General features: G+C 47.8%; 1 protein-coding gene across 2 annotated transcripts; it reads left to right on the forward strand.

The window, feature by feature from the left end:
• Positions 1–6,577: 6,577 nt before the first annotated feature.
• On the forward strand, positions 6,578–26,450 carry myh7ba (myosin, heavy chain 7B, cardiac muscle, beta a). Of its 2 annotated transcripts, XM_056605142.1 has the most exons (43): positions 6,578–7,073; positions 7,299–7,402; positions 7,626–7,769; positions 8,147–8,303; positions 8,622–8,649; positions 8,856–8,952; positions 9,581–9,604; positions 9,727–9,819; positions 10,110–10,173; positions 10,354–10,452; positions 10,546–10,649; positions 10,783–10,921; positions 11,190–11,308; positions 12,049–12,198; positions 12,456–12,626; positions 12,748–12,927; positions 13,022–13,154; positions 13,256–13,335; positions 13,785–13,872; positions 14,105–14,222; positions 14,345–14,468; positions 15,345–15,481; positions 17,000–17,255; positions 17,677–17,919; positions 18,188–18,364; positions 18,690–18,835; positions 18,958–19,048; positions 19,243–19,632; positions 20,014–20,140; positions 20,952–21,070; positions 21,189–21,385; positions 21,484–21,667; positions 21,780–21,945; positions 22,213–22,337; positions 22,453–22,568; positions 22,716–22,908; positions 23,109–23,312; positions 23,444–23,569; positions 23,693–23,863; positions 23,951–24,055; positions 24,175–24,270; positions 24,685–24,822; positions 25,092–26,447. In XM_056605142.1, the coding sequence occupies exons 1-43, from the start codon at positions 6,920–6,922 to the stop codon at positions 25,101–25,103; spliced, it is 5,889 nt and encodes a 1,962-aa protein (XP_056461117.1). In that variant the 5' UTR covers positions 6,578–6,919; the 3' UTR covers positions 25,104–26,447. The 2 variants fall into 2 exon arrangements, with proteins under 2 accessions (XP_056461117.1, XP_056461118.1); XM_056605143.1 differs by lacking the exons at positions 6,578–7,073; positions 7,299–7,402; positions 7,626–7,769; positions 8,147–8,303; positions 8,856–8,952 and having other exon boundaries at positions 8,628–8,649; positions 25,092–26,450.
• Positions 26,451–27,288: the final 838 nt, after the last annotated feature.

Raw genomic sequence — 27,288 nt, forward strand, 5'->3', positions numbered from 1 at the left:
ATTTGAGCAGTTGCTTTAGGCAGACAGGTGGTGTTGTTGTCCTATGAGTTTGAGGTGGTGTGTGTGTGTGTGTGTGTGTGTGTGTGTGTGTGTGTGTGTGTGTGTGTGTGTGTGTGTGTGTGTGTGTGTGTGTGTGTGTGTGTGTGTGTGTGTGTGTGTGTGTGTGTGTGTGTGTGTAAGTGTGTGTGTCTTGTGTCGCACAGACTTGAATATTTGTGTGTCTGCACATGCACTAGTTGGCTTTGCCAGCTTATATGATTGTCTCAATGCATGCCTATATGTGCATGGAATGAATAGGCTGCATTGGTGTGTTTGTGTGTGTGTGTGTGTGTGTGTGTGTGTGTGTGTGTGTGTGTGTGTGTGTGTGTGTGTGTGTGTGTGTGTGTGTGTGTGTGTGTGTGTGTGTGTGTGTGTGTGTGTGAAATGTATAGGCACAAGCATATGACAAGCAGAAGAAGAATGAAGCAGAGCAGGATGAAGTCTGGGGCTTGTGCGAGCTGTGCCCAATGCAACATGTCTCCCAGGCCCAGCGTGGGGCCGGCACTGGGTCTACAGTCCTCTGCTCAGAGGCCCCTTGCAGCTACCTGTATCTCCAGACGCCCTTTTGAAAGTCGCAAGGGGGATGGAATTCAAATTAGGTGTGGGGTATGTCGACCATGACAGTTTGGGTGCCATGGCTGTTTCTCACAAACGTTACTGTCAATAGATGGATAGGCTTCCCTGTCTTTTTCTTTTTAGGGCTTATTCACGTCACACACACACACCCACACACACACACCCACTAACACACACACGCAGAGAGAAACCAAATCCGTACGGCACCACCGATTCCTCCCGGCCTCAACGCCACATAACGGCACGAGCACGTACACACGTCGAGAAACATGCTGACAATGCTGTACAGCTGGGGCTGTGAACCCCCACGCCCGCCCCAACCCCGCCAGAATACACAAATAAAATGTAAAAAAGATGCCAAAGACCTGTCCCCAGTTACATAAAATCACGAAACACGCCACCATCAAGCCTCTCTCTGTAGCTGGCGTCCATTCCTTTTCACATAACTGGAATAACCTTCTCCATGGGTCTGAAGGGGTGGTGGTGGTGCCTGTGTGACCCGCTGTCTCCCGCACTGAGAGCGCGGGGGGGGGGGGGGGGGGGACCAGAGCTTAACGGGGAGGGGGGTGGGGGGCGCAGAGTGGGATCCTGGAGTCCGTCAGATTGTCTGGGGGGGGGGGGGGGGGGGGGGGGGGCGGTGGTGTTTGGATAAGGCAGCATGCCCATTGTCTCTGCTGGGCCGGCAAGGCCCAGTTATGCGCCGAAGCTCCAGGAATAGAAGGACAGCTGAGCCCCCGTGCTGCCGTGCATTGCTCAGGCTTGGGCCCACCACACCACCACCACCATACCCCCCCCACGCCACCACCACCATACCCCCCCACACCACCACCACCAGAGTTAGCACAATGAGAGATGGGACATTGTTTGGGGCCAAGTGCATAATAGCGGAGGTATCCCGTCCTCAAAGCGAGCCGCTAAGAGACTGATTAAGTCCACTCGCGTGTGGGTGTAGCTCGCTACGTGAAGCGCAGGGGAGAGGCGCGAGGGGGGGGGGGGGGGGGGGGGGGGGGGGGGGGAGATCTTGACGGGGGGTGATGGGGGCTTTGTGGTGTGTTGGTGCCACGCGCCCGCCTGTCTCCACTCTGATGAATTGGAGAGGGGGGGTTAAAGACCTGTGCCGGCCCAGTTGCTGTGAGGTTTTGTCGGGAGGCAGTGGGTCGCTGACTCAAATGTTCACCGGTGATGAATGTGTGGAAGGCTGCCTCACTGCCCCCAGTACTGCATTAGTGTCCAATACCTTACAAATATAAACCACTGCAATGTACTGCTAGAATACATACTACTACAGCAGCACTGCAGTATAGAACTTTATATACTGCTACAATATATAGTACTACTACTATCTTAGTATTACTACAATATATGCTACGACAACACTAATGCAGTATGCAACTTGATATACTGCTAGAATATATACTACAACTACTAAAGTATATACTATTACGTAAACTTATATACTACTACAATATATACTACTACAGTACAACTGCAGTAAACTACTTTAAATACTGCTACAAAATATACAACTGCAGTATATACTACTATAGCATATACTAATAAAATATGTTCTAGAGTATATGGTACTATGGTATATACTCCTACCATACTACTGCAGTATACTTCTACATATATACTACTGCAGTACTTCTATAGCCAATACCACCACGATATATACTGCTGAACTGAAATATCTAGGTAGAAATTATAACATACAGGCCTTTATAGTTTCATTGCATTACCTGTAGGGGACTCACTAGTTCAGAGTAAGGGTCAAAAGTAAGGACTATAAAGTAATTACATTTTAAGAACAATTTATGAGACCGAATGTACTATATCAATTTTGAGCTGTCTCAAAGTAAAGTACAATTAAAAAGCTTTTTGAAATTGAATGTAATTGAGAAACTGCAATTACAAATAAAGCATATTACATCTGCTGCACATATAAATATAAAGTCAATATTATTTATAACTGGAAATCAATGTAACTATTGATTCCTTATTGCAATTTCTATCTACAAAACATAAATTGTAAAAATGGTTAAGGTTAATGAGTAAGAGTCTGACAAAGAAAAATGTAAGAACATTTTAAAATAATTTTCAATCAATGGAAAACGATCTATCAATGACAATTACTGTAAATAGGGGTAACTCCATGGTAAAGGTTAAAACCAATACCTTTCCAAAGTAAGACGTTTTAAAATATATTTTATTTTGTATGGTGAATTGAGCTTATTGCATTCGCATTTACATAATAACGATCTATATTATAGATATATTGTATAAAAATCTAAATTGCAGCCATATCACTGTTGATATTTATGTTGCATTTGTAATTGCCATTTCCATCAATAATAAAAGATCATGTAAAAGTCAAAACAACAAGTAGATTTACATTTTTATTTATGAAGCAACTAAGTTCATTAAATGTAAGATTTAAAAATAAAAGCAGAATTCAAATTTCATGTTATTTATATTTGAATGTCATTAAAAATATAGAAGATGAATATTTTTTTCTAAAGAAAGACGACTTTGAATACTTTTTAATTGATGATTTCTAATTAGTTCACATTTATTGTATTCAGTGTCTAAAGAAAAAAATAAACTATAAAATTGCCCTGCTAAATTATAAACAGCCTTATTTGATAACAGTAAAAAGCAATTTCATTATTTTTTTAAAATATATAATTACTGTAACTGGGTTAGATATAGATAGACAGACGGACGGACGGACGGACGGACGGACGGACGGACGGACGGACGGACGGACGGACGGACGGACGGACGGACGGACGGACGGACGGACGGACGGACGGACGGACGGACGGACAGACAGACAGACAGACAGACAGACAGACAGACAGACAGACAGACAGACAGACAGACAGACAGACAGACAGACAGACAGACAGACAGACAGACACACAGACAGACAGACAGACAGACAGACAGATAGATAGATAGATAGATAGATAGATAGATAGATAGATATACTAGAGAGATAGTAAAGATGGATGGACAGGCGCACATACAGATCGATAGAAAGATAGATAAGACGATAGACAGACAGACCAACAGCTAAAGAGATGAAGTGAAAGATATACGGACAGACAGGAAGGCAGACAGATCGATTAATAAATAGACAGATGGAAAGACAATTACAGGTGGATAGATCAACAGAAAAGACGGCCAGACCTGCACACAGATAGATCAAGTTAGATAGATATAGACTGTGCTCAATGCTTGTGGATATGACTGCAGCCATGATTCCCGATCTGTCCGTATCTATTCATCTAGGTCCGCTGGCATCCCCGGCATGAACATCTAAAACAACTGCCCGACCACCTCCCAGATCGTACCGGCTCCTCTCCCTCTCTCTCCCCCCTCTCTCTCCCCCCTCTCCCCCCTCTCCCCCCTCACACCCGCGCCGGCAGGCCTGGCCCTTTGGAGCGCTCCGTCCCTGCAGGCGCCACAGGTGAGGCGGCAGACACGTGTCAGCAGGAGGCCGCCCTGGCTCAGCCCTCAGAGAACCAGAACAGGGATCGTGGTCGGGGGGGGGGGGGCTCGTGGTGGTGGAGGGGAGAGCGGAGGGGGGAACGCAGGGAGAACATTTGACGAAGAAGAGGAAGAACGTGGTGGGTCACTAAATGATTTTGAGGGCGAGCGCGGGGACGTAAGCAGAGCTGGTGGGGCCGCAGACTCAGCTGTCGTCCTGGGAGAGGGGCGGTGTAGCCCTGCAGAGAGATGTGCTGGGAGACCCTGCTAGCACACACACACACACACACACACACACACACACTAGGACACACACCATGTTCATGTATGAGTATGCGTGTGCAATACCATGCTAGCACACAAACATACATACACACACCAGGACACACACCACGTCCATGTATGAGTGTGCATGTGCACGTGTGTCAGCTTGAACACTCGTGTATACGTGCATGTTTGTCATGCGCGCTTCTGGGAATGTGTTTGTGTGTGTGTGTGTGTGTGTGTGTGAGTGTGTTTGAGTGTGTGTGAGGCTGTGAATAAATGTGTGTCTGTAAGTGTGAGTGTGTTTGTTTGATTGTATGTTTGTTAATGTGTATGTTAGTGTGAACGTGTGTGTGTGAGCATGGGTGTGTGTATCTGTGTGTGTGTGTGTGTGTGCGTACGTAGCGTACATGTATCTCTACATGTATGATCGGTGTGTGTGTGTGTGTGTGTGTGTGTGTGTGTGTGTGTGTGTGTGTGTGTGTGTGTGTGTGTGTGTGTGTGTGTGTGTGTGTGTGTGTGTGTGTGTGTGTGTGTGTGTGTGTGTGTGTTCGTGAGAACTTATTTAAAGCCCGCAGCTCTGGGGACTTTTGGAGCCCTCTCTCTCCTCATGTGTTATCAGCATGCCAGCCTTAACAGTGCAGCGAGTGACATAGTACATAAAGCAGCCTCCTGCGCCTGCTGTGAAGAGCCCCTTGTCCCAGAATAGCACGGATAGCCCTCTCTATCTCACTGATGCCCCGGGAAAGCTTCAGCCATCAAGGCAACACCTCCATGCCGCCCAGGCACCCGATAGACCACAGACACAGACATGGCTCCCTGGCGTCTCTTCAAACAGTCGTGGTTTGGTTTGGTTCGCCGGGGAATTAAATATATTCATCAAGGCACCTTGGTGGGGTCGCCGGTCACAAAAAAGTCGCCGGTGGTCGAACCATTAGGAGGAGAAAGAAAGACGATTCTGGAAGAGTCATTCACTCCCAGTCCTTTTCACGTGCTTTTACATACTGACGACATGCTACAACGCACACACAGTGGCACTGTAGCGTGTTTGACAAAAGAGTTTGTGAACAGTCTATCTAGCCGTCTAGATTGCTCGACTCTGGCTTTTGTCTATTCTGAGAAACCATAATAACTCTGTCCCTCTCTCTCTCCCTTCTACCCTGCTCTCATTCCAGGCACCAACTTCTCCCCTTGTACTGAAGGTCAGCTCTGGTGGGGCCACAACGTGAGAGGCTCAGTCCTCACATTCTGTGCATTATAATCGATAGTCCCCCTCGATCCAAAGCAACAAGGCCCCTCACCGATGAGGCACGCTGCCCGTTACAGCGGGGGGGGGGCAACGTGCTTCGTCCATGGTTCCAATTGTGGCCGTCGTTAGGCTTTATGAAACTAGTAAGGTTCAAGCTTCGACAAGGCACCGTGTTGTTTGAAAAACACAACCCTTATTCTATGGGATATCTTAAATCGATGGATTGACGAAGAACCCAGAATGAGCTGCGTGGCCGTACCCTATCTTGTGGACGGAGTGCAGTCGGCCATTTTCTATAGCGAGACGTTTGTCTCTATAAATATTATGGGATTTATTTATAGGAGCATGTTTAATACATGCACGGCCCCTGAAATAATCGCTTCTTGAGTTGCATCCTCTGTGGCCACACACAATAGCAAAGTTCCCTGTTGACACATCAAGAAGACAAGACACCAAACACTTACTCATCAGATCCCTGCCAGTCAAAGTCACAGTCGGTACTTCGAAATAGATAGGGCTCTTATAAATACCATCCATTACACGTCACTATGTACTTCAGTTTAAACTTATTAGTGAGTTTGCTATTAATTATTATTGTCTATATTATGAAACAATACTGGTATTTAAGTCCTGCATTTTCAATGTTTTCAATCAATAAAATAGACAAATTACTCATGTTCACTGATAAGTGCTCAACAAAAGACAGAATTTAAAAAACGCTCATTCATGGATGCTTGTGTGGAGCCCTCCCTCGCGGTGTGTGTAGTGCATAAATAACAGGGCTGTAAAAATAGCCGGCATGGGTTTAGCGCAATGATAAAAACGTAGCTTTCCTTTTGTGTCAATTGAGACACGCGGTCACCACCAATAGGCGTTGGAGGAGGTGGCATATGCTAATGAGAGACACTTTTCCACTGATCTTGACCTTGACGAACACAATAAATAGGGAGCACGCCTCACTTAGTTGTTTATTTCGTTGTGGGCGCCCCGAGGTCAGTTCTCAACTTTGGATTTGTGTTTTAGGTCGCGCTGTACGCATTGCGCGCGTGTTGGGTGACATGTCAGCTGTTTTTACGAGGTCCATTTTTTATTTGCAGTCGAACTCTGCCCACTGGTGCCATTTAATGCAATCTATTTCTCCCTGGAAACAGTGGATTTAAATCTCAAAAGTACTGTAGACTATTTAGTGAGCCCCTCTAGGCTTTATTTCAATCATGCCTGCTGCTGAACTAAATTTTCCTTTTACTGGAGAAGCAGAAGAAGACATTAACACATTACGCAAAATGTGATCTAACTCAAATGTCTATTCTCTTAGCAAAGGAGTTCCTGAAGCTAACTGTCCCATTGGAGACCACCATGTCTCGCTTTGACACCAACATGTTTGGGGAGGCTGGACCGTTTTTGCGTAAAACGGATTTGGAGTTGATGGCTGCGCAGGGCATAGCTTTTGACGGTAATCATTGAATATTCAAACTGCTCTGTGACCTTTACGGTGTGTGTTTGCATGTTTGTGTATGTGGTTTGTGGATAATTTAATAGACTATTTGTTGTATTGCAATGAATCACTTTAATCTGATTCTAACAATTGTTCACAGAATAGATCATCTCCCAACCAATCGTTTGTGGGGGATATAGCCTGAAGTGTCATAATGTACTAACCCGTCCAATGCGCCGTTAGGTAAGAAGCGCGCGTGGATCCCGGATGAGAAGGAGGCCTACGTCGAGGCGGAGATCAAAGGACTGGACGGCGACAAGCTCATCGTCGAGACCAAAGACGGCAGGGTAAGAAGAACTTTCTACCTCTCAAATTGATTATTTTTTCCTCGTTATTTATTTAATTTAATTTAAGGTGTTCATAATTATTTGTTGAATTCAAAAAAATTTAAACGAATGATCATATCATTTAAAACTCAATGACACACATATAGGCTTATTTTCTTTATTTGATTGGATACGATATGAAAAAAGCACAGTATCTGAAACTACGTTAAACCCGCTCCTCCAGACCCTGTCAGTGAGAGACGGGGACATCCAGCAGATGAACCCTCCTAAGTACGACATGATGGAGGACATGGCCATGCTGACCCACCTCAACGAGGCTTCGGTCCTCTTCAACCTGCGCCGCCGCTACGCCTCCTGGATGATCTACGTCAGTACCTCAGACTCCTGCTCCGCCCAACATGGATTAATGTCCACATTCATTCAAATTCACAATGCTGAATTAATCCTTAGATATTCAATTTGGTCATAATTGCTCTTCTCAAAATAATAGAAATAGAGAATATGAGGTCAAATATAGGTGATATTATGTGAGAATATAGCCTATATGAGATATTATAAGTAAAAAACATGAACACTTGCAACATAGTCTTACTAGCAATAGTCTAATAGTATATCTCAGTATATCTTTATTTTGAGTTTTTTTTTTTTACTTGGGCAACTCTTTGCTAATTTTTTAATGAAACAGTTGCACAGTGTCTTAAGCTCACTGCGCAGTGTTTCAAAGTGTGACTTGTGTTCCTCCAGACCTACTCGGGGCTCTTCTGCGTGACGGTGAACCCCTACAAATGGCTGCCGGTCTACACGCCGCCGGTGGTGGCCGCCTACAAGGGCAAACGCCGCTCTGAGGTCCCGCCCCACATCTACTCCATCGCCGATAACGCCTACAACGACATGCTGCGCAGTGAGTGCACACAATTACACGCACACATTAGGGTTGAAATGCTTTTTAACATTTGAATTTTTGCACCCCTTGAAAAAGTTTTCGGGGGCCTTTTGGATTTTTTCCCAGGCTGATTTTACCAAAAGAGGGGAAAACCCTTATTTATTCTATATCGCATGACCAATATTCAGTAACTCCAAATACAACAAAAATCTGGACACAGATACAGAGTAAAAACCCTAACACACATACACACACGCACGACACACAAACACACACACACACACACAGACGATCACATACACACAAATAAAACCATGTGTTTAATTCTTTTTTCAGATCGGGAGAATCAATCCATGCTCATCACGTAAGTTCACAACGCAGTAACGACTCGACACATTCTGATGTCAGTTTTTTTTTTTAAAACATGAATCCGGTGTCTACTCATTTTTTCTTTTACTTCTTCCTCCTTTTTGTCTTGTAACGAGAGACAGTGTAAAGCTCCGGTTTTACACTTGGCAACGTTATAACGTATCCACGCTTTTAATGTTATTTTTTTACACTGAACTATAGCGGAGAATCTGGTGCTGGCAAAACTGTCAACACGAAACGTGTCATTCAGTATTTTGCCAATGTGGCCGCGCTGGGCGATGGGCCGGCTAAGAAAGGAGTAAGGCCCTGGAGGCACTTCCTGTGTTACCCACCCCGCCCCAACCCCTTCCTCTGGCTGCTTTTTGCCAACGTTTTTTAAATGGTGTTCTCCCTCTCTCTGGTCCCAGGAACCCCCTGCGTGAATTCCCTTTGAATCTTTGCCCGTACCTTTTCATCATGGAATGACAAAATGGCGGATGGTCGCCGCTCATTACCCCCGCATAGTCCTCACGGAGCTCCTCCATCCCAACGGTTGATCTATTCACCCTCCCTTCATCTTCTCCTTCATCGCTCTGCTGTTCTCGACCCTCCTTAACAATGACCTCCCAGAATTTTCCATCTTCACATTTTTGAGTTTTGATTTTTTCTTTGTTCCCCTCTATTTTTCTGCCTGATTTTTCCTGTCCCTTTTTACCTTTCATATATAATGAAATGTATGTACTTTTGGTATTTTTTTTTAATTTTTATACCAAAAAGGATCCGTTCATGGTATTAAATTAGGTGGTAAGCTAAGTTATAGCGCTGTTGGTGCTAAGCTAATTTAAATGTATTTTTATTGGAATTTTCACAATTATAATATATTATATATTATATGCACAATGCAATTCAAACAGAAAATAATTGTTTTACTGTATTTTTCCTCTTAGCTGAGCAACGCCACCAAAGCAGGGGTGAGTTGAATATTCAGTGTGAATAAACCTTTAACGTCAACACTTTAGCCTACGACATGAACCATGTATTAGAGGGGATTCCTGCCACGTGTAATAACATGTGTGTGTTTGTTTGAACCCAGGGCACACTGGAGGACCAGATCATTGAGGCCAACCCAGCCATGGAGGCCTTCGGCAACGCCAAGACATTGCGCAACGACAACTCGTCCCGCTTTGTGAGTACACCTTCTGGATATTTATACATATAAGTACACATTTGTATAATCTTCCTTTAAATCTGAATAATGGGGCTTTTGGTCAGTGAGGCAAACTAAGGTTTTCCCAACATTTGTAAAATTGCCCTGAAAACTTTCCAAAATGCAGCTGAAGCATAATAATAGCAGAGCAAATAACACCCTTCTTAAAATAAAGTGTCCTACTTTTATGCATGTATATAACATAATATAGCTTTACACATATGATCTGATCATTACAATTAATCTGTAATCTGCATTGCTTCACACAGGGCAAGTTTATCAGGATCCACTTCGGACAAACTGGCAAACTGGCCTCCTCTGACATCGACATATGTGAGTTAATATAATTTGTGTTTGAAATTGTAATTATACTTGAAGAAAATACATTCGTTTTTTCTTCATCACACGTTAATACTTTGTAATAACGTGTGAATAACAAAGTTTTCACACGGTTTGTCGTGCTCTTCTCCACGCATCCTGACGCACACAATCCTCTTGTCTATCACACCACAGATCTTCTGGAAAAATCCAGAGTGATATTCCAGCAGCCGGGCGAGCGCAGCTTCCACATCTACTACCAGATCATGTCTCAGAGGAAACCCGAACTTCTCGGTGAGTTGGCCTGATTCCAACCGCCACGGACACCACGACATGCAGTCGCCTTGGAAACTAAAACTAGAACCGTTGTGGCGGTCCTGCACACAGACATGCTGCTGGTCTCGACCAACCCCTACGACTACCACTTCTGCTCCCAGGGAGTGACCACCGTAGAGAGCATGGACGATGGGCAGGAGCTGATGGGCACCGACGTAAGGCTCTACCTTCTTCCCTCGCTTTATTGTTAAAAGAAAGAGGAGATAACCAAAGGTGAGGCGGGTGTTTCAGCAGCAGAGCGCTGATCTCAGGTTCCGGCCTCCCTTCCTGTCACTCTCTCCCCTGCAGCACGCCATGGACATCCTGGGCTTCCTGCCCGAGGAGAAGTACGGCTGCTACAAGATAGTGGGCGCCATCATGCACTTTGGCAACATGAAGTTCAAACAGAAGCAGCGTGAGGAGCAGGCCGAAGCGGACGGCACTGAGAGTAAGCACCGTTGGCCGTGGATAGGATAGCTTAGTGGACAGGGTATGTGACTCTCGGCTGAAAGGAACTGGGTTCGATCCATTAACGTCCACTACCTAGCTGTAAGGATACCAGAGCAAGAGCCCCTAACCTTCTCTCTGCTCCATAATAACTTGGGCCGTAATCACAGAAAGCCGCTTGGCATAATGACAATTCAAAGATAGTATTGAGATTGTCAGTAACCCTTGGAAGTTAAAGTGAGCTGACCTACTCGTTTTGTTTCCCCCAGTTGCCGACAAGGCCTCCTACCTGATGGGCGTCAGCTCAGCGGATCTCCTCAAGGGGCTGCTGCACCCCAGGGTGAAGGTGGGCCACGAGTACGTGGTGAAGGGGCAGAACGTTGAACAGGTGGGGCGACAGAACAGAGCTGAATATACTTACAGCTCTCTCACCCGTCTTACCCTCTGTAGTGTTGTACTTATTATCCCAAAGACAATGGATTCTCTTTATGGAGACACAGAAGGATACCCTCACACCTTATGATTACTAAATTAAATTAGAATTTAAACTGTTCATGTATTTGTGTTATAACCATTGCATAGATTCAAATATTTAGTTTCAAAATATTTAGAGGGCTTGTGTGTCAGTGTTATCCAGAACAATGAGACACTCATTATATATCATACGGGCTGTCTGAAGTGATGACATTGTCTGAATAATTCCGTTGTCCATTCTGTTTTAACATGGAAAACAAATTAAACATGAAGTAAAGCAAAGATAAAAGGCCTCAATACAAACAATGCAGAAAACCCATGAACTATTCCCATTGACACATTCGCCGTGCAGATGAGGGATTTCAATTTGATGCAGACAAAGGAATCAGTGGGCATTTGCAGAGCTTCCGTCTCTCCACCCCGCGATAATCGCCCCGTGACAATGGCCTCGCTCCTTAAAACCCCAACAGCGTTACCTCACTCACCTCTCCCATAAACACTCTTGTATGCGGTTACCAGGCAACAGAGGCCATCCATGTGAATAACGGCCATGTCCTTCGTGTGCACACACGTGTGTGTGTGTGTGTGTGTGTGTGTGTGTGTGTGTGTGTGTGTGTGTGGGGGGGTGTGTGGGGGTGTGTGGGGGTGTTGTAGGTGAACTACTCCGTTGGCGCTCTGGCCAAAGCCACGTACGACCGAATGTTCAAATGGCTGGTGGGCCGCATCAACCGAACCCTCTACACCTCTCTGCCACGCCAGTACTTCATCGGAGTGCTGGACATCGCTGGCTTCGAGATCTTCGATGTAAGTCGCTTTTTATACTTAAATGTGTCTTTACAATTGACTTGATTTCTTAATAATGTACCGCATAGGAGAAAATGGAGGGTAGTTCTGGCACAAAAACACATCTTCAGCATTCAGTTTTTCGTATCCACAAGTCTTCTGTTGGCGCCCCGTTTTTCCTCTTTTGTTTGGTGAATTTTAGTATTCTGACGAGACAACAGGCCTCGTTGGTGTCCTTGTTTTCAGTCCTGAAATCCTATTTCTTTCCCCTGTCACAGCTGAACAGCTTTGAGCAGCTGTGCATCAACTTCACCAATGAGAAACTGCAACAGTTTTTCAACCACCACATGTTCGTCCTGGAGCAGGAGGAGTACAAGCGAGAAGGCATCGAATGGACCTTCATCGACTTTGGCCTCGACCTGCAGGCTTGCATCGACCTAATCGAAAAAGTACTAAAATGCATCGTTACTCTCAGTCGACAGGCTTTACTACCTGGCCGCTTGGCTCGTCTGCGGTCACCAGTCACTCTTTCAAATATTACAATTTTTTGGGTTTATTTGTTGTGTTCAGCCACTGGGCATCATGTCCATCATGGAAGAGGAGTGCATGTTCCCCAAGGCCACCGAAAGCAGCTTCAAGGCCAAGATGTACGACAATCACATCGGCAAGTCGCCCAACTTCCAGAAGCCTCGGCTGGACAAGAAGCGCAAATACGAGTCCCACTTTGAGCTGATGCACTATGCCGGGCAGGTGAGTGTGGCCCCGCACACACGTCCACTTCATTCATAACAACCAAGACGGTTGTCATGGTGAGACTAACGGAGCTCCACGTGTGGCTACGCAGGTACCCTACAACATCATGGGCTGGCTGGAGAAAAACAAGGACCCTCTGAATGAGACCGTGGTCCTCTGCTTCCAGAAGTCCTCCAACAAGCTGCTGGCCAGTCTGTATGAGACCTTCATCGGCTCAGACTCAGGTACAGGGAAAGGGGCAACGCACACTCTGGGCCTTGCATCACAAAAATAGTAAGATGATTGTTTTAGTCCATGCACCTCACTTCATCTGTTGGATGTTCAGTTGCAGTGGATCCCAAGCCAGGAGTGAAAGAGAAGAGGAAGAAGGGGGCGTCTTTCCAGACGGTCTCCCAGCTTCACAAGGTAATACATGCTAATATATTGAATCCTACTTTAATTACCACTACTGTATACCTATGACTAAGTACACCGATCATCAAGTATCTAACATAGTATGGGAAAAGTAGATCTATGAATATGGATGGATGTATTATACTGTAAGGAGGATGGTAATTCCTACGGTCCCTACCAACAATCTCGGAGGGAGGCAGTTAAGACTTGCAGTGATGTTTAGGGCATTGATCACATGAACATCACTTTAAGTCTGTGCTGGCTCCCCTCTCCATCTACACCATGGCAACCGTGTGAGGTAAAGACAGTGTCTGGAAAACTGCATCACATCTCATGTTAAGAGAGAGTGATAGGACAAGGTTATGTCGGTGTGTTACAATGTTGGTGAGTCATAGTCAGGTGACGGGTGGATGAATGATCTGTTCATTTCTCATTGGTGTCGTTGCGTTGTCGGTCCACAGGAGAACCTGAACAAGCTGATGACCAACCTCCGCAGCACCCAGCCCCACTTTGTGCGTTGCATAATCCCCAACGAGTCCAAGACTCCAGGTACGACTCCCATCACTACTGCAGGTTTCAGTTCACAGCAGGCTATGGGGGTTGCGGTACTGCACCTTTTGAACTAGTTGACAAAGTTATCGGCAGTAACCAGTCAGAACCACCAGGACCTATTCGAATACACCCGCCAACCAATGAACCAATTAGAACAGAAAGCCAAAGAACTGTGTTCACAGTAAACCTAGCTGGCGTAGGGCTGATGTGAGAGACCCTGTTCCTGCAGGGATCATGGACTCCTTCCTGGTCCTGCACCAGTTGCGCTGCAACGGCGTCCTGGAGGGCATCAGGATCTGCAGGAAGGGCTTCCCCAACCGCATCATCTACGCTGACTTCAAACAACGGTGAGACGGGCCCCCCAGCTCCCCCACGTCCTCTGGTCTGAACCGACCAGCACCTCCTCATGCTGTGTGAACGCAGTGACGCCTTCAGTCGCGTCATGTAAAGGACGTTCTCTCCGTAACAGATACCGCATCCTGAACCCACACGCCATCCCAGATGACACGTTTGTGGACAGCAGGAAAGCCTCTGAGAAGCTCCTGGCCAGCCTGGATGTGGACCACAACCAGTATAGATTTGGCCACACCAAGGTATGTAGCCTCGACGTTCGTTTGATACAGTGGGTGGCATCGTTATTCAGCTCCACTGGGTGGTATTACGGCAGGTACCTGCTCGATAACGGTTTGAAGTTGATCCGGGCTAATTAAAGAGGCCTATTGACTGGTGAATGAGGAAGACCTTGTTTTAAACGCCAAACTTCATTTTTAACTCTCCCACATGACCTTGACCCTCGGGCTTACTTCATCGCCACATTGGTTAAAGGTTAAGTTGGTCGATTTTTGAGCCTAAATATAAACAGATTCCTGCATACCTGCAATACCCGAGCTGTAAATAAAAGTGACCTCTGAGCCATGTGATGGCTAAAGGCAACATTTTCACATGCGTACTTCACTTAGTATAACGTGGTATAATTAGAGGGAACAGGGTGTGTTCCAATGAGTCTTGAAGGGAGTCCAAAGTGTATTTGTAGCTTTTGATATTATTTTACAGTCCAAAACAACAATGTCAAGCCTCTCTTTCTCGCTGAGTAAGGGGTCACCCGCCGTTGAAAATGTTAACCAATAAATAGATAGGCTCATTCAGTCACTTTGAACACTGTCTGGATATAATCATGTGCCGAGAGGACCCATGTCAAAAAAGTCATTCAAAGCTTTATCTGATTGCTATACTGCTTATTCCATCCAGCAGAGGCCTTTATCCTAATCACCTTACAGTGAATTCTATTAAATCAATAAATAATATATTAAATTCAGGTAAAGGATCAGGTCAAGAGTCCCCATCCTGCTGAAGACCTGTGCTTTAGAGTTTAACCGCGGACAATGGATCATGTGAACCCACAACCGTATCATGGTCTGAAACCCTGTCCGTTCACTGATCTGGGGCGTCCCTCCCGTGTCCCCCTCCAGGTGTTCTTCAAGGCCGGGCTGCTGGGCGTCCTGGAGGAGCTGAGGGACGAGCGTCTGGCCAAGGTCCTCACCCTGCTGCAGGCCGCCAGCCGCCGCAGGGTCATGATGACGGAGCTGCTGAGGATGATGGAGAAGAGGTGAGGGAACACACTCTTATTAAGACGGGCGTCTAAAATGGTGGATCAGGGCTTTGAACACTGAGCCTCCGGTGTTCTGTTCCCCGCTGCGGTCGCCCCCCTGTGGGACTCACACACACGCGCTGCGGATCAAAGCGCCGCAGCAGATACATTGTACGACACCGAAGCGCCCCGGTTGTAAACCCGACGGCGGGGGGGGGGGGGGTGGCCTGCTCGGTAATCCCCTGCCGCATGGGATCGCCATAGATCCCATACGGCTCGGGGGGGGGGGGTAAGGAGCAGAAACACGCCAGCAATGCAAATGAACTGCCCCCCCCCCCCCCCCCTCCCCCCCCCCCCCCCCGCTGGTGGCTGTCTCGCGACAGGTTCAATAGCAACACGATCGGCCGCCCGTCACACAACACACACCTTCCCGCCCCCGCTCCCCCGGCAGCGGAATGCGCGGCATGCGATGGGCCGTGTTGTAGGAGTGTGTGTGGCGTGCGCTCTGCCTTTTATGGTTCCGCCGTGGCCTGCGTGTGGCCCCTTTGGTCATAAGGCCGGCGGTGCCTTGTCCCCCCCCTCCTCACCCTCACCCTCACCTCTCTCCCATCGCTCGCCCACCGGGCAAAAACAATGCCGGCGGTGTCCTCAGAGCCAGGTGCCGACATGTGTCAGGAGGCGGCAGCTGCCGGCGGCCTAAAAATATGCGGCGGCGGCCGCCCTGGCCCCTTTGTCCTGGCGCCTGCGCCTCCGAGGGAGCGCATTGGTGGGATGTATGGCGCGCAACAAAGGATTAGACCCCGGGGCGGCCTGACAGGTGGCGCTCGGGTCCCAAATAAACACTGAGGCGCTCACCTTTGGAGAGGCCCCGTCGACCCCTGGTCATGTCAGAAACGCCATGCGATTCTGACCTGACCCCCCCCCCCCCACACCCAACACACCCCCCACCCCGTGTCCCAACCCAGATTTAGAATCCCCCGGACTGCCTCTACGCCATGCGGGTTGCTCCGTCCCCTTCGTGTACTTGTACATGCACACACACTGGTAGCGCTGGCGTGGATGATCCACTGTGGTTTCCATACACCAATAAGTCCCACTAGTAGCCCGACGATGAGACCCAATGATGAACTATGAGCCTGGCAGCACCGGGTGTGTCATATAAGATCTCCAAAGAGGCATATTTGGTGGCATGGATATAGGGACAAGATCAGGCTGATGTCCAAAGAAACACATGTCAAAAGAAAATAAGGTCAGGTTGTTAAGCTCCTCGATACTTTTTGTTGTTTTAGCAATACCCTATTGCACATCAGCCTCAATGGTTAAGTGAATCTTAGGTGAGGGCGTTTTTTGTAAAGCACTGTAAGCACTCACAGTGGTAAGAAATCAGGATCAAATCGAATGCGTACAACATAAAGTAAATCTCCAGTATATAAACCCCGTTGTAAAGACATGCATTCGAAATAAAGTCAGCGCCGATGGTAAAGGCTTTCTCTGCTCTGATGATCCATCCTCCTCCTCCTCCTCCTCTTCCTCCAGGGATGCCCTGGGGATAATCCAGTGGAACATCCGATCGTTCAACGCGGTGAAGAACTGGCCCTGGATGAAGCTCTTCTTCAAGATCAAGCCCCTGCTGAGGAGTGCCGCCAGCGAGAAGGAGCTGGCCGCCCTGAAGGAGGAGATGAGCCGGCTCAGAGAGGCCCTGGACCAATCAGAGGTCAAGCGGCGAGACGTGGAGGAGAGGCAGGTCAGCCTGACCCAGGACAAGAACGACCTGTCTCTGCAGCTGCAGGCGGTAAGAGGAGCTCTCTCAGGCATTTAGACACCTCTTCACCTCCGGAGCCCCAAGGTGGCCCCTTAGAGTAACAATCCAATAGATTGATGACATGGGGTCGGCTTGCAAGCCTTCTTTTGGCCCCTGCTGCCTCGCAAAGCAAAACCCTCAACAACTCTTACTTGCACTAAACATCCAACATTTATACTACTCGTATTGATTTCATGGATGTATTGTACCCTATCAAATGCTGTTTAATGTTTTTCCATCCCATATTTGTGTATTTATCACCGTCCAGTTCTTTCAGCTTTGACTATTTAACATCAGGGATTAATAAAGTTCATTTATTATTGTAACATCTTTAACCCAGTCAATCCGCAACATCAAGCCACCAATCAAAAGCAGTTCTCATGAGTTTCCCCCCCTCCTCTGATTGGTCCAGGAGCAGGACAACCTGGCGGACGCGGAGGACCGCTGCGACCTGCTGATCAAGACCAAGACCCAGCTGGAGGCGCGGCTGGAGGGGCTGCTGGAGCGGCTGGAGGAGGAGGAGGAGTCGGGCGCCAGCGTGCTGGCCAAGAAGAGGCAGCTGGAGGACGAGGGCGCCGAGCTGAAGAAGGACCTGGATGACCTGGAGCTCACCCTGGCTAAGGTGGAGCGGGAGAAGCACGCCACGGAGAACAAGGTGAGGGGCTTCATTGGTCACAGGCAGGAGGGTCACAGCAGGTCCCAAAGGTTCTGGGTTTGTACCCCGATGTCTGCGCTATCACCCTTTGTAGGCATCCCTTGAGCGAGATAACCTAGCGCCTACCTGCTCCTTAATAACCTGGACTAAAGTCACATCGGATCAAGGAGTCTGCTGAATGACAAAACAGTACACAGGACTGAACAGTGATAGTGATCACTGAACTAGCTTCCGCGGTCTCCTAACCCTCTCACTGCGTGTTCCCCAGGTGAAGAACCTCACGGAGGAGATGGCTGTCCTGGACGAGACCATTGTGAGGCTGACCAGGGAGAAGAAGGCCCTGCAGGAGGCCCAGCAGCAGACCCTGGATGACCTGCAGGCCGAGGAGGACAAGGTCAACTCCCTGACCAAGACCAAGGCCAAGCTGGAGCAGCTGGTGGAAGACGTGAGTCGACTGACCTCAAGTCCACACTCCGGTCACCTCCAACGGGTTTCCATTGCACAGCAATAGATCAATCAGATACAATCACATTGTGAGATATATTTTCAAGCCCAGATTCAAATGATAATATGAGCCGTCTTTCGACGATTCAAAAGTGGAAGGAGAAGATATAAAATACAAGTTGATAAATAAGTAATACACTTTTCCATGGCATCCATCGCGCAGAATGCTGATGCTGTAATACGTTTTGATGACAGTGAGGTTTCTTTCATTGGTAACTTTGTTACCCTCATATCTGATGCATCGGTTGGATGTCTCGACAATACAGCTGGAGGGCTCCCTGGAACAGGAGAAGAAGTCTCGCATGGAACTGGAGCGCTTTAAACGCAAGCTGGAGGGAGACCTGAAGCTGTCCCTGGAGTCCGTCATGGACCTGGAGAACGACAGGCAGCAGCTCCAAGAGCGGCTGAAGAAGTAAGAGTACTCTGCATGAAGAAGAAGATCACAGGAGACAGAAGGGTGGCTTTGGAAAGCACTTCTAAAATACACTGCTGCTTCACCGAAGGGTACTCCCCTCTTCTTTCTGTGTGCATTAGAAACGACTTTGAAATGAATGGGATGAGCACAAAGCTTGAGGATGAGCTGGCCTCGATCATCCAGCTCCAAAAGAAGATCAAAGAGCAACAGGTATGACAGAGATTGACTTCAGTTTGCCCTGTGAACCCTTAAACAGATCAAGTGCATCCACTCACTCACTCATTACCGTATTGCAGTTACACTTCTGACCGACGTTCAGTCCCAGCCCTTATCTCCATCCCCACCCCTCAACACCCCCATCAGTGCCTCTCATCTACGTTCTCCACCTCCGTCCCCGCCCGCAGGCTCGGGGGGAGGTGCTGGAGGAGGAGCTGGAGGAGGAGCGGGCGTGCCGGGCCAAGGTGGAGAAGCTGCGCGCGGACCTGGCGCGGGAGCTGGAGGAGCTCAGCGAGCGCCTGGAGGAGGCGGGCGGCGCCACCTCGGCGCAGGTGGAGGTGAACAAGAGGCGCGAGGCCGACTTCCAGAGGCTGCGGCGGGACCTGGAGGAGGCGCTGCTGCACCACGAGGCCACGGCGGCCGCGCTGCGCAAGAAGCACGCGGATGGCACGGCGGAGCTGGCGGAGCAGGTGGACAGCCTGCAGCGCGTCAGGCAGAGGCTGGAGAAGGAGAGGGCCGAGGCCAAGATGGAGGCAGACGACCTCCACGCCACCGTGGAGCACCTGTCCATGGGCAAGGTAGAGAGAGAGAGAGAGAGAGAGAGAGAGAGAGAGAGAGAAAGAAAAAGAGAGAAAAGAGAGAGAGAGAGAGAGAGAGAGAGAGAGAGAGAGAGAGAGAGAGAGAGAGAGAGAGAGAGAGAGAGAGAGAGAGAGAGAGAGAGAGAGAGAGAGAGAGAGAGAGAGAGAGGGAGGGAGGCATGAATAGAAAATATTACCCTTGCAGTTATAAAAGTATATATAAAAGTTATTCTGTCGTTTGTTCACACAAGCAGCAAAAGATTGCTGATGGTATGAGGGATAATAGAAGGGATAATCATATCACAACACACCCATTAGAGCAAGGGATATACCCCCATTATATTTTTCAGTCCATACTCACTTGCTCACTCCCCTCCCCAGATCACCTCAGAGAAGACATGCCGTCAGTTTGAGGACCAGATGAATGAAGCCAAGGCCAAAGCAGACGAGCTGCAGAGACAGCTCAACAACTCCACCAGCCAGAGGGCCAGAGCTCAAGCAGAGAGTGGTAAGGGACGGTGCAGTAGCTGCACAGCAGCTGTGTCTATGTTAAGGCAGGTTGATGCTCGATGCTTCTATGAAATAATTGCTAGACCCAACCTGGCTTGGATGCACTCAAAATTATAAACAAACTGAAACACAATCAGTTTGCTTTTGCTTATGAGTTATATATGTCATAACTGTGCACATGCACAACAATAGCAATTTCAAATTATATGAAAGCTGAGGCTCCACTTATTCCAACAGTCCATACCATATCCCTCTGTGAGTAAAACTTGTTTGTTCGTAGTTGTTGACCATCAATGTATACTAGCTAGAGAGGATTTCAGAGGAATAGGTAAGTTGTCTTCAATCAGAACTCATGTTCCTCATTGCCATCTGGTGCCCATATGATGCAATTGCAAATGTTTGGCTTGGTTTCATTCAATTATCTTCACCTTGGCCTTTCAAAATTGTACAATGACCTCTCAGGATTTCTACCTGTTTGAGTCTCATAAAGTTTGTATTTTCATTTGCATCTATTTCCCCTAAAACCTCTCTATCTTTGCTCTTCTTCACTTTATTGCCATCAAATATCGATGCCAGCTACTCATCAGATCATGTGCTATGGTCCTATAGGGCTAGAGGGCTACCAACCGATAATGCACTAGGTGGAATTAAATCCAATACATGGCATATTTCAGGCGTAAATTAAATCTTCCACTAATATACTGTGTCTTGCCCTTGCAGTACCATAGCATACTCTTAATCAAATAGCAGTAGTGTGTATTTAGTTTCAGACCGTCCCTCCTTGACACATGTGTTTTCACTGTGTTTAGGTGAGCTTGGCAGGAAGCTGGAGGATCAGGAGTCTGTGGTCACTCAGCTACAGCGCACCAAGAACTCCTTCAGCCAGAACTCAGAGGAGCTCAAGAAGCAGCTTGAGGAGGAGTACAAGGTGAGCCTCAACCAGACCCACTCTGACCCCTTTCTGAGGAGCCCTCACCGGGAATGTGTTTGCTTCTATTTGCTGCATTAACAACCGTTCGCTGCTGTCCTTATTGATCTCCCTTTAGGCTAAGAACGCACTGTCCCACGCGCTCCAGTCCTCCATACACGACTGCGGACTCCTCCGGGAGCAGTATGAGGAGGAGCAGGAGGCCAAGGCGGAGCTCCAGAGGGCGCTGTCCAAGAGCAACGGCGAGGTGGCCCAGTGGAGAACCAAGTACGAAACCGACGCCATTCAGAGGACCGAGGAACTGGAGGAGGCCAAGTGAGTCTGCACCACGTTGGTCTACCCTTTGGCCCTAATGGGGGCAAACAGTGTGGGAGAGTGGACGATGACGTGGTTCTGTTCTGCTTCTCCGTCAGGAAAAAGCTTGTGGTGCGCCTCCAGGAGGCTGAGGAGATGGTGGAGGTGTCCAACGCCAAGTCCTCCTCTCTGGAGAAGACCAAGCACCGGCTGCAGTCTGAGATCGAGGACCTCGCCATTGATGTGGAACGAGCCAATGCTGCAGCCGTTGCCCTGGACAAAAAGCAGCGTAACTTTGACAAGGTGGCTGACCTTCTCTCGAGGATTACATATTTTGGATAAAACATATATTTCCTCTTACTCGTACAACGCTTTTAAATTTATAACAAAAGCTTGCTTGTGTCACGTCTTCCAGGTGCTGTCGGAGTGGAAGCAAAAGTATGAGGAGTGCCAAGCTGACCTGGAGGGTGCCCAGAAAGAGTCCCGCGGTCTGAGCACAGACCTCTTCAAGCTCAAGAACTCCTACGAAGAAGCCCTGGATCACCTGGAGACCATGAAGCGGGAGAACAAGAACCTCCAGGGTACCTGGATAGCTCCACTTTCTTGCCTACCCTGAGAATACCTGCCTGTCATCAGTAGCACATGCTGTATAATAGCACTTGAACTTAAAGTCTATAGCCTTCACATTATTTTGATCTCAATCAACATCCCATAAGTAAAGTATTGATTCTTGATCTCCAATCTCCATAATAGCCCAAACTCTTTTGTTTAACAATAACAATCAATGTCCCGATGCTACAAATATTTCCAGCTGTTAACAAACCACTGTTTTTTATCTCATCCCATAGAGGAAATAACTGACCTGTCAGATCAAATCTGCCAAGGAGGGAAAACCATCCACGAGTTGGAGAAGATTAAGAAGGAGCTGGACATCGAGAAATCAGAGGTCCAGGCTGCGTTGGAGGAGGCTGAAGTAAGCCTCTGATTAGATCCTCACGGTGTTCTTCCCTTCTGGTTCAACATTGGTCAGTAGTTTGCTAGTTTTAAGTTGAGCACCGAGGAGGCTTATCAGGCTGTGTCTCTGGAAGGGCACCCTGGAGCACGAGGAGAGCAGGACCCTGCGCATCCAGCTGGAGCTCAACCAGCTGAAGGCCGATATCGACCGCAAGCTGGCCGAGAAGGACGAGGAACTCGACAACCTTCGGTGAGGTCACACGACCAGTTCCTCATCACACACCCATTCAAGATTCTCCTAGACACCATTTAGCAACATTTCCTTTTATGTTTCACCATCCAATTATCAGTTTTGTATTCGTCCATCACCTTATGCCTCCGTTTCCCCACCATCCAGTCGAAACCACCAGAGGTCCCTGGAGACCATTCAGGCCAGCCTGGAGGCTGAAACGAGGTCTCGCAACGAGGCGCTGCGCCTGAAGAAGAAGATGGAGGGAGACCTGAACGAGATGGAGCTGCAGCTCAGCCAGGCCAACAGGCATGCAGCTGAATCCCAGAAACTGCTGAGGAACCTGCAGGTCCAGATAAAGGTGAGGTTATTCGGAGGCCAAACCAGATACCTGGATGGATCAGAACCTGGGTGTAGATACGTCAAGGTTATGATTTGTTATGATCCCTCAGTGTACGGTATGTTGAGAAGGGAGGAAGTATCAGCAGTCCATATCTTGAACCTGACGCATACACGGTTGAAACACAAGCATTAATCACGAGTCTGTGATGCGATCTCCAGGACGTTCAGCTTGAGCTGGACGAAACCCTCCACCAGAACGAGGAGCTGAAGGAGCAGACGGCCGTGACGGAGCGACGCAACGGCCTGCTGTTGGCCGAGGTGGAGGAGCTGCGGGCCCTGCTGGAGCAGAGCGAACGCGCCCGCAAGCTCGCCGAGCAGGAGCTCCATGACTGCAGCGAGAGGGTCAACCTCCTGCACGCCCAGGTACGTCAGGGACAGGCGGGACGATGTGGAGAGAGAGGGGGGGGGTGGAGACAGGGTCACAGAGGCTCACAGTAAGAGTTTAGTAGAGACTGAGGGGGGTACAAACAGCTGGTCTGTCTTGTTTCCACCAGAACACCGGGCTGATCAACCAGAAGAAGAGGCTGGAGAGCGATCTGACCCTGCTGTCTGGGGAGGTGGACGTCGCCGTGCAGGAGGGCCAGAACACGGAGGAGAAGGCCAAGAAGGCCATCGCCGATGTAAGCAGCACCCTACGAAGCAAAGCGAAATCAACTTCGGGCTAGTGGCATGATTTGCCACTGTTATTACTTGAGTAAATCTTCCCCTTGCATGTTAACATATTGAACCGGTTCATCTTTCAGGCGGCGATGATGGCGGAAGAACTGAAAAAGGAGCAGGACACAAGCTCTCACCTGGAGAGGATGAAGAAGAACCTGGAGCAGACCATCAAGGACCTTCAGATGCGTCTGGACGAGGCGGAGCAGATCGCCCTCAAGGGGGGCAAGAAGCAGATCCAAAAGCTAGAGAAAAGGGTAAGGGCTTTGTTCACCACTATGACTTTGACCTCTATTTGCTCTGCTGATAAAGCTGATTGATCATGTATTGCCTGATTCTTATAGGTCAAGGAGGTTGAGGCGGAAGTGGAATCTGAGCAAAAAAAGAGCACTGACTTACAGAAGGAAGTCCGCAAGTCTGAGAGGAGAATCAAAGAGCTCAGCTACCAGGTAAACTACAAAGTTACTTCACTGCAGCCAGGAATCTAACATAGGATAACATACTGTTTAAATGATCTGCGGACAAGAATCCATGTGTGATGATGTTTTTCCCTCTGCTGTGGATCCAGACCGAGGAGGACAAGAAGAACCTGGTTCGTCTGCAGGACCTCATAGACAAGCTGCAGGGCAAAGTGAAGAGCTATAAAAGGCAGACTGAGGAAGCGGTAAATCCACCTCAAGATAATATACTGCTATTACACAACAATTTCCTTGATCACTTTTATGAATGAGCTGTACACTACCCAAGATATATACAAGACAGGTAGGGTATTGAAGTTGGTTTACAGTGTCCCTAATCAAACTCTAGTCTCTTGTCTTGTGAATGAATAAATAGTGAAAGGAATGTTGGAATAATAGTAGTCAAGGTCACCAGTAGAAACAATGTAAAGCCATTTTTCAAGCCCCTCCAAACGGTGAATGGACTGCATTGATTTAGCACTCTTCTATCCTGTGGCCCCTCAAAGCGCTTCACAATTCACAGACACGTTGCTCTACTGTGGGAACAGCTACCCTCCCGGACTTCATATTATTCACTGTTGTTTCTCTCTCTGACCCCCCCCCCCCCACCCAACATGAAGGAGGCACAGGCCAACGCCAACCTCGTCAAGTCCAGGAAGCTCCAGCACGACCTGGGCGACGCGGAGGAGCGCGCCGCCGCGGCCGAGGCGCAGGTCAACACGCTGCGCGTGCGCACCCGGGACCAGGCGGCGAGCAAGGTCGGCACGCCATCACCGCCCTGGAACGCATGTGATGCTGCGTCACCCTGCAGGACTGCATGACCTTTGGTGGAATTATGGGTTAAAATTAGCCCCATGGGTTCCAGGACTAGAATACCCCGATAAATTTAGCACGGGCCAGATGTAATCCCCGAGTTAAAACGAGTTCCACGCGGCGAGGCTTGTCGTGTGATGTCAGGGGCGTGGCTGCGGGCGCCTAAGCCCCAGTATGTGGTTGCTAATAAACAGCTCCGCCTCATGTGTTGCAGCACGCCGAGTGATGTGCCGAGGATGACCGCAGTCGCCAAACATATCGCCGGGACCCGGCCGGAGGCAACAGCTGTGAAGATGAATCCAAATAAATGACTTCAGATCCTTTAAACACACCCAACTGTTTGATTTTTTTTTTTTTAAACATCTCTTTTAGTGTCCTTTCTTATTTTTTTTGTTTACAGGATTAAAATTACAAGACAGGAAGGAGATTAAGAATTATTATTTTTTATTTTTTTTGTATTTCACGAACAAGTTGTTAAACAAAAGGAAAATTAAATATTCAATATCAGCATGTGGAGGATAGAAAAGCAGTAGGCAGGTGCTGGGTGAGATAATGGTAGATAAAAATACAAATAAAAACTGCTGTCCTTTGTGCTAGTGTGTTATCAAAAGTACGGATGTGTCAGAAGGAGCTATCGTGATGGCGTACCAGTGTTCCAAAATGCTAAGTGAACACCTTTTGAAAGTCAACCATGAGCTTCCACCGATTACTTCAAGCAAAAGGCAAATGCTACAAAAAAACCATTAATTTATGCTACAGCATGAAAATGTCTCGTCACCACCACCACAGTAGAACTACCGCAGTTCTTTTGGGTTTAATATACAACACCAGGATGTCAACAAGGACAGTATCTTATCATACAATATGACATTAATGCAGGCCCAGCTTAAAAACACCATCAAAACTGCTAAAAAACCCTGCTGCTATATATTGCTACTTGACAGAATTCAAGCCATCAAAAAGCACCCACGATGCAGCATGTTAGGCCACAGGTTTGAGTGTCAAGTGAGACCATATACGCTCAACGGGTGAAATAAATAAAAGGCCATTTGGCATTAAAAGCAACTCGAGATGCAGTTCTGACGTAGCATGTCAAGGGATCCAACCAAACTGTATTCTGAGCCTAGGCAAAGCAACAGTAGTTACGTACGGCCTCTCCCTGACAAGCGGTGTAGCTGCTAGAAGCAGCCGGTACCCATAACATTCCCCCGCCTCGGCCAACGGCTCCATTGTTATTTTTGGCCAGGGACACAACTCTATAACTCAGAAAAATGACTGCTTAACCATACACTAAAATGACATGAACAGCATACAAGAACGGCATTTGGTTGAAAGGGAGAAAAATATGAACCGGTCTAGAAATCTCCAAAAGCACCCAGATGGAGACTACTCCAAACAATAATGAACACGTGCGCACTCAGAGAAAGAGCTGTAGGTCATGCTCAATGGTTAACCGGACTATAGTTGACACTACTGGGGGTGCTTTTGTACGGTGAGAACGCCTTGGTACAATCATAGTGGAGTCAGCGGAGCAGCGCTGATGAACTGAATGGGGGTGGTGTGTGCATAAGTCGGCTGTAGTGGTTGGAATGAGGTAGGTCATCTCAATCGCTTGCTGTTGCCGGGATTGGAGTCCTTAATAAATCGATAAGACGCAAAGGCGCCGTTGCCCATTACAGTTAAAATGTGCACAAGTTTAAAAGGCTGAAGGGGTCCTAGGCAGTCAGCCAGGCCTGTTTACTCCTTTTAAATCAAGGTTAAAAAGATATGCAGTTTCATGCAGAGGCATACAAAGATTGTCAAAGTCTAGGATTGTTGTCACAGAGGTGTCGTCACAATCCAACCATGAAGCGACCTATGCTGTTGGGACTAGTGGTTCGTTCTTTATGCTCCAGGAGAAACATCGGGACTTCAACAAGAAGAACACTAGAGCCTGCATAGTTTATTCCCCGTAGCAAACCATCTCTCACAACATGGATGCAAAATTTGATCAAGAAAACATGGATTTTTTTGACTTTTCCTTTTTTAAACAAAAGCGTTTGAGCTACAGTTAAAACAGTTTATTCTGTGCAAGGTTTTATTCTACAATGCATCAAGCTAAAAATGTTTTTTTCTCAAAATGAATTCACGCACTCACACACACACGCAGGCAACCACACACACACACACACACACACACACACACACACACACACACACACACACACACACACACACACACACACACACACACACACACACACACACACACACACACACACACACACACACACACACCTGAAAAATAAAGTCCCTGGATAAAGCATGTGAAGCCACAACAGAGGCGGATGTCGTTTGTGAATTAGTGTAACCATCTCCATGACGATCAGTGAGCTACCTAGAGGGGCACAGCGTGGCCACAGAGCCTCCAG

Source organism: Gadus chalcogrammus, chromosome 13 (assembly GCF_026213295.1).
Source record: "Gadus chalcogrammus isolate NIFS_2021 chromosome 13, NIFS_Gcha_1.0, whole genome shotgun sequence".
NCBI lineage: Eukaryota > Metazoa > Chordata > Actinopteri > Gadiformes > Gadidae > Gadus > Gadus chalcogrammus.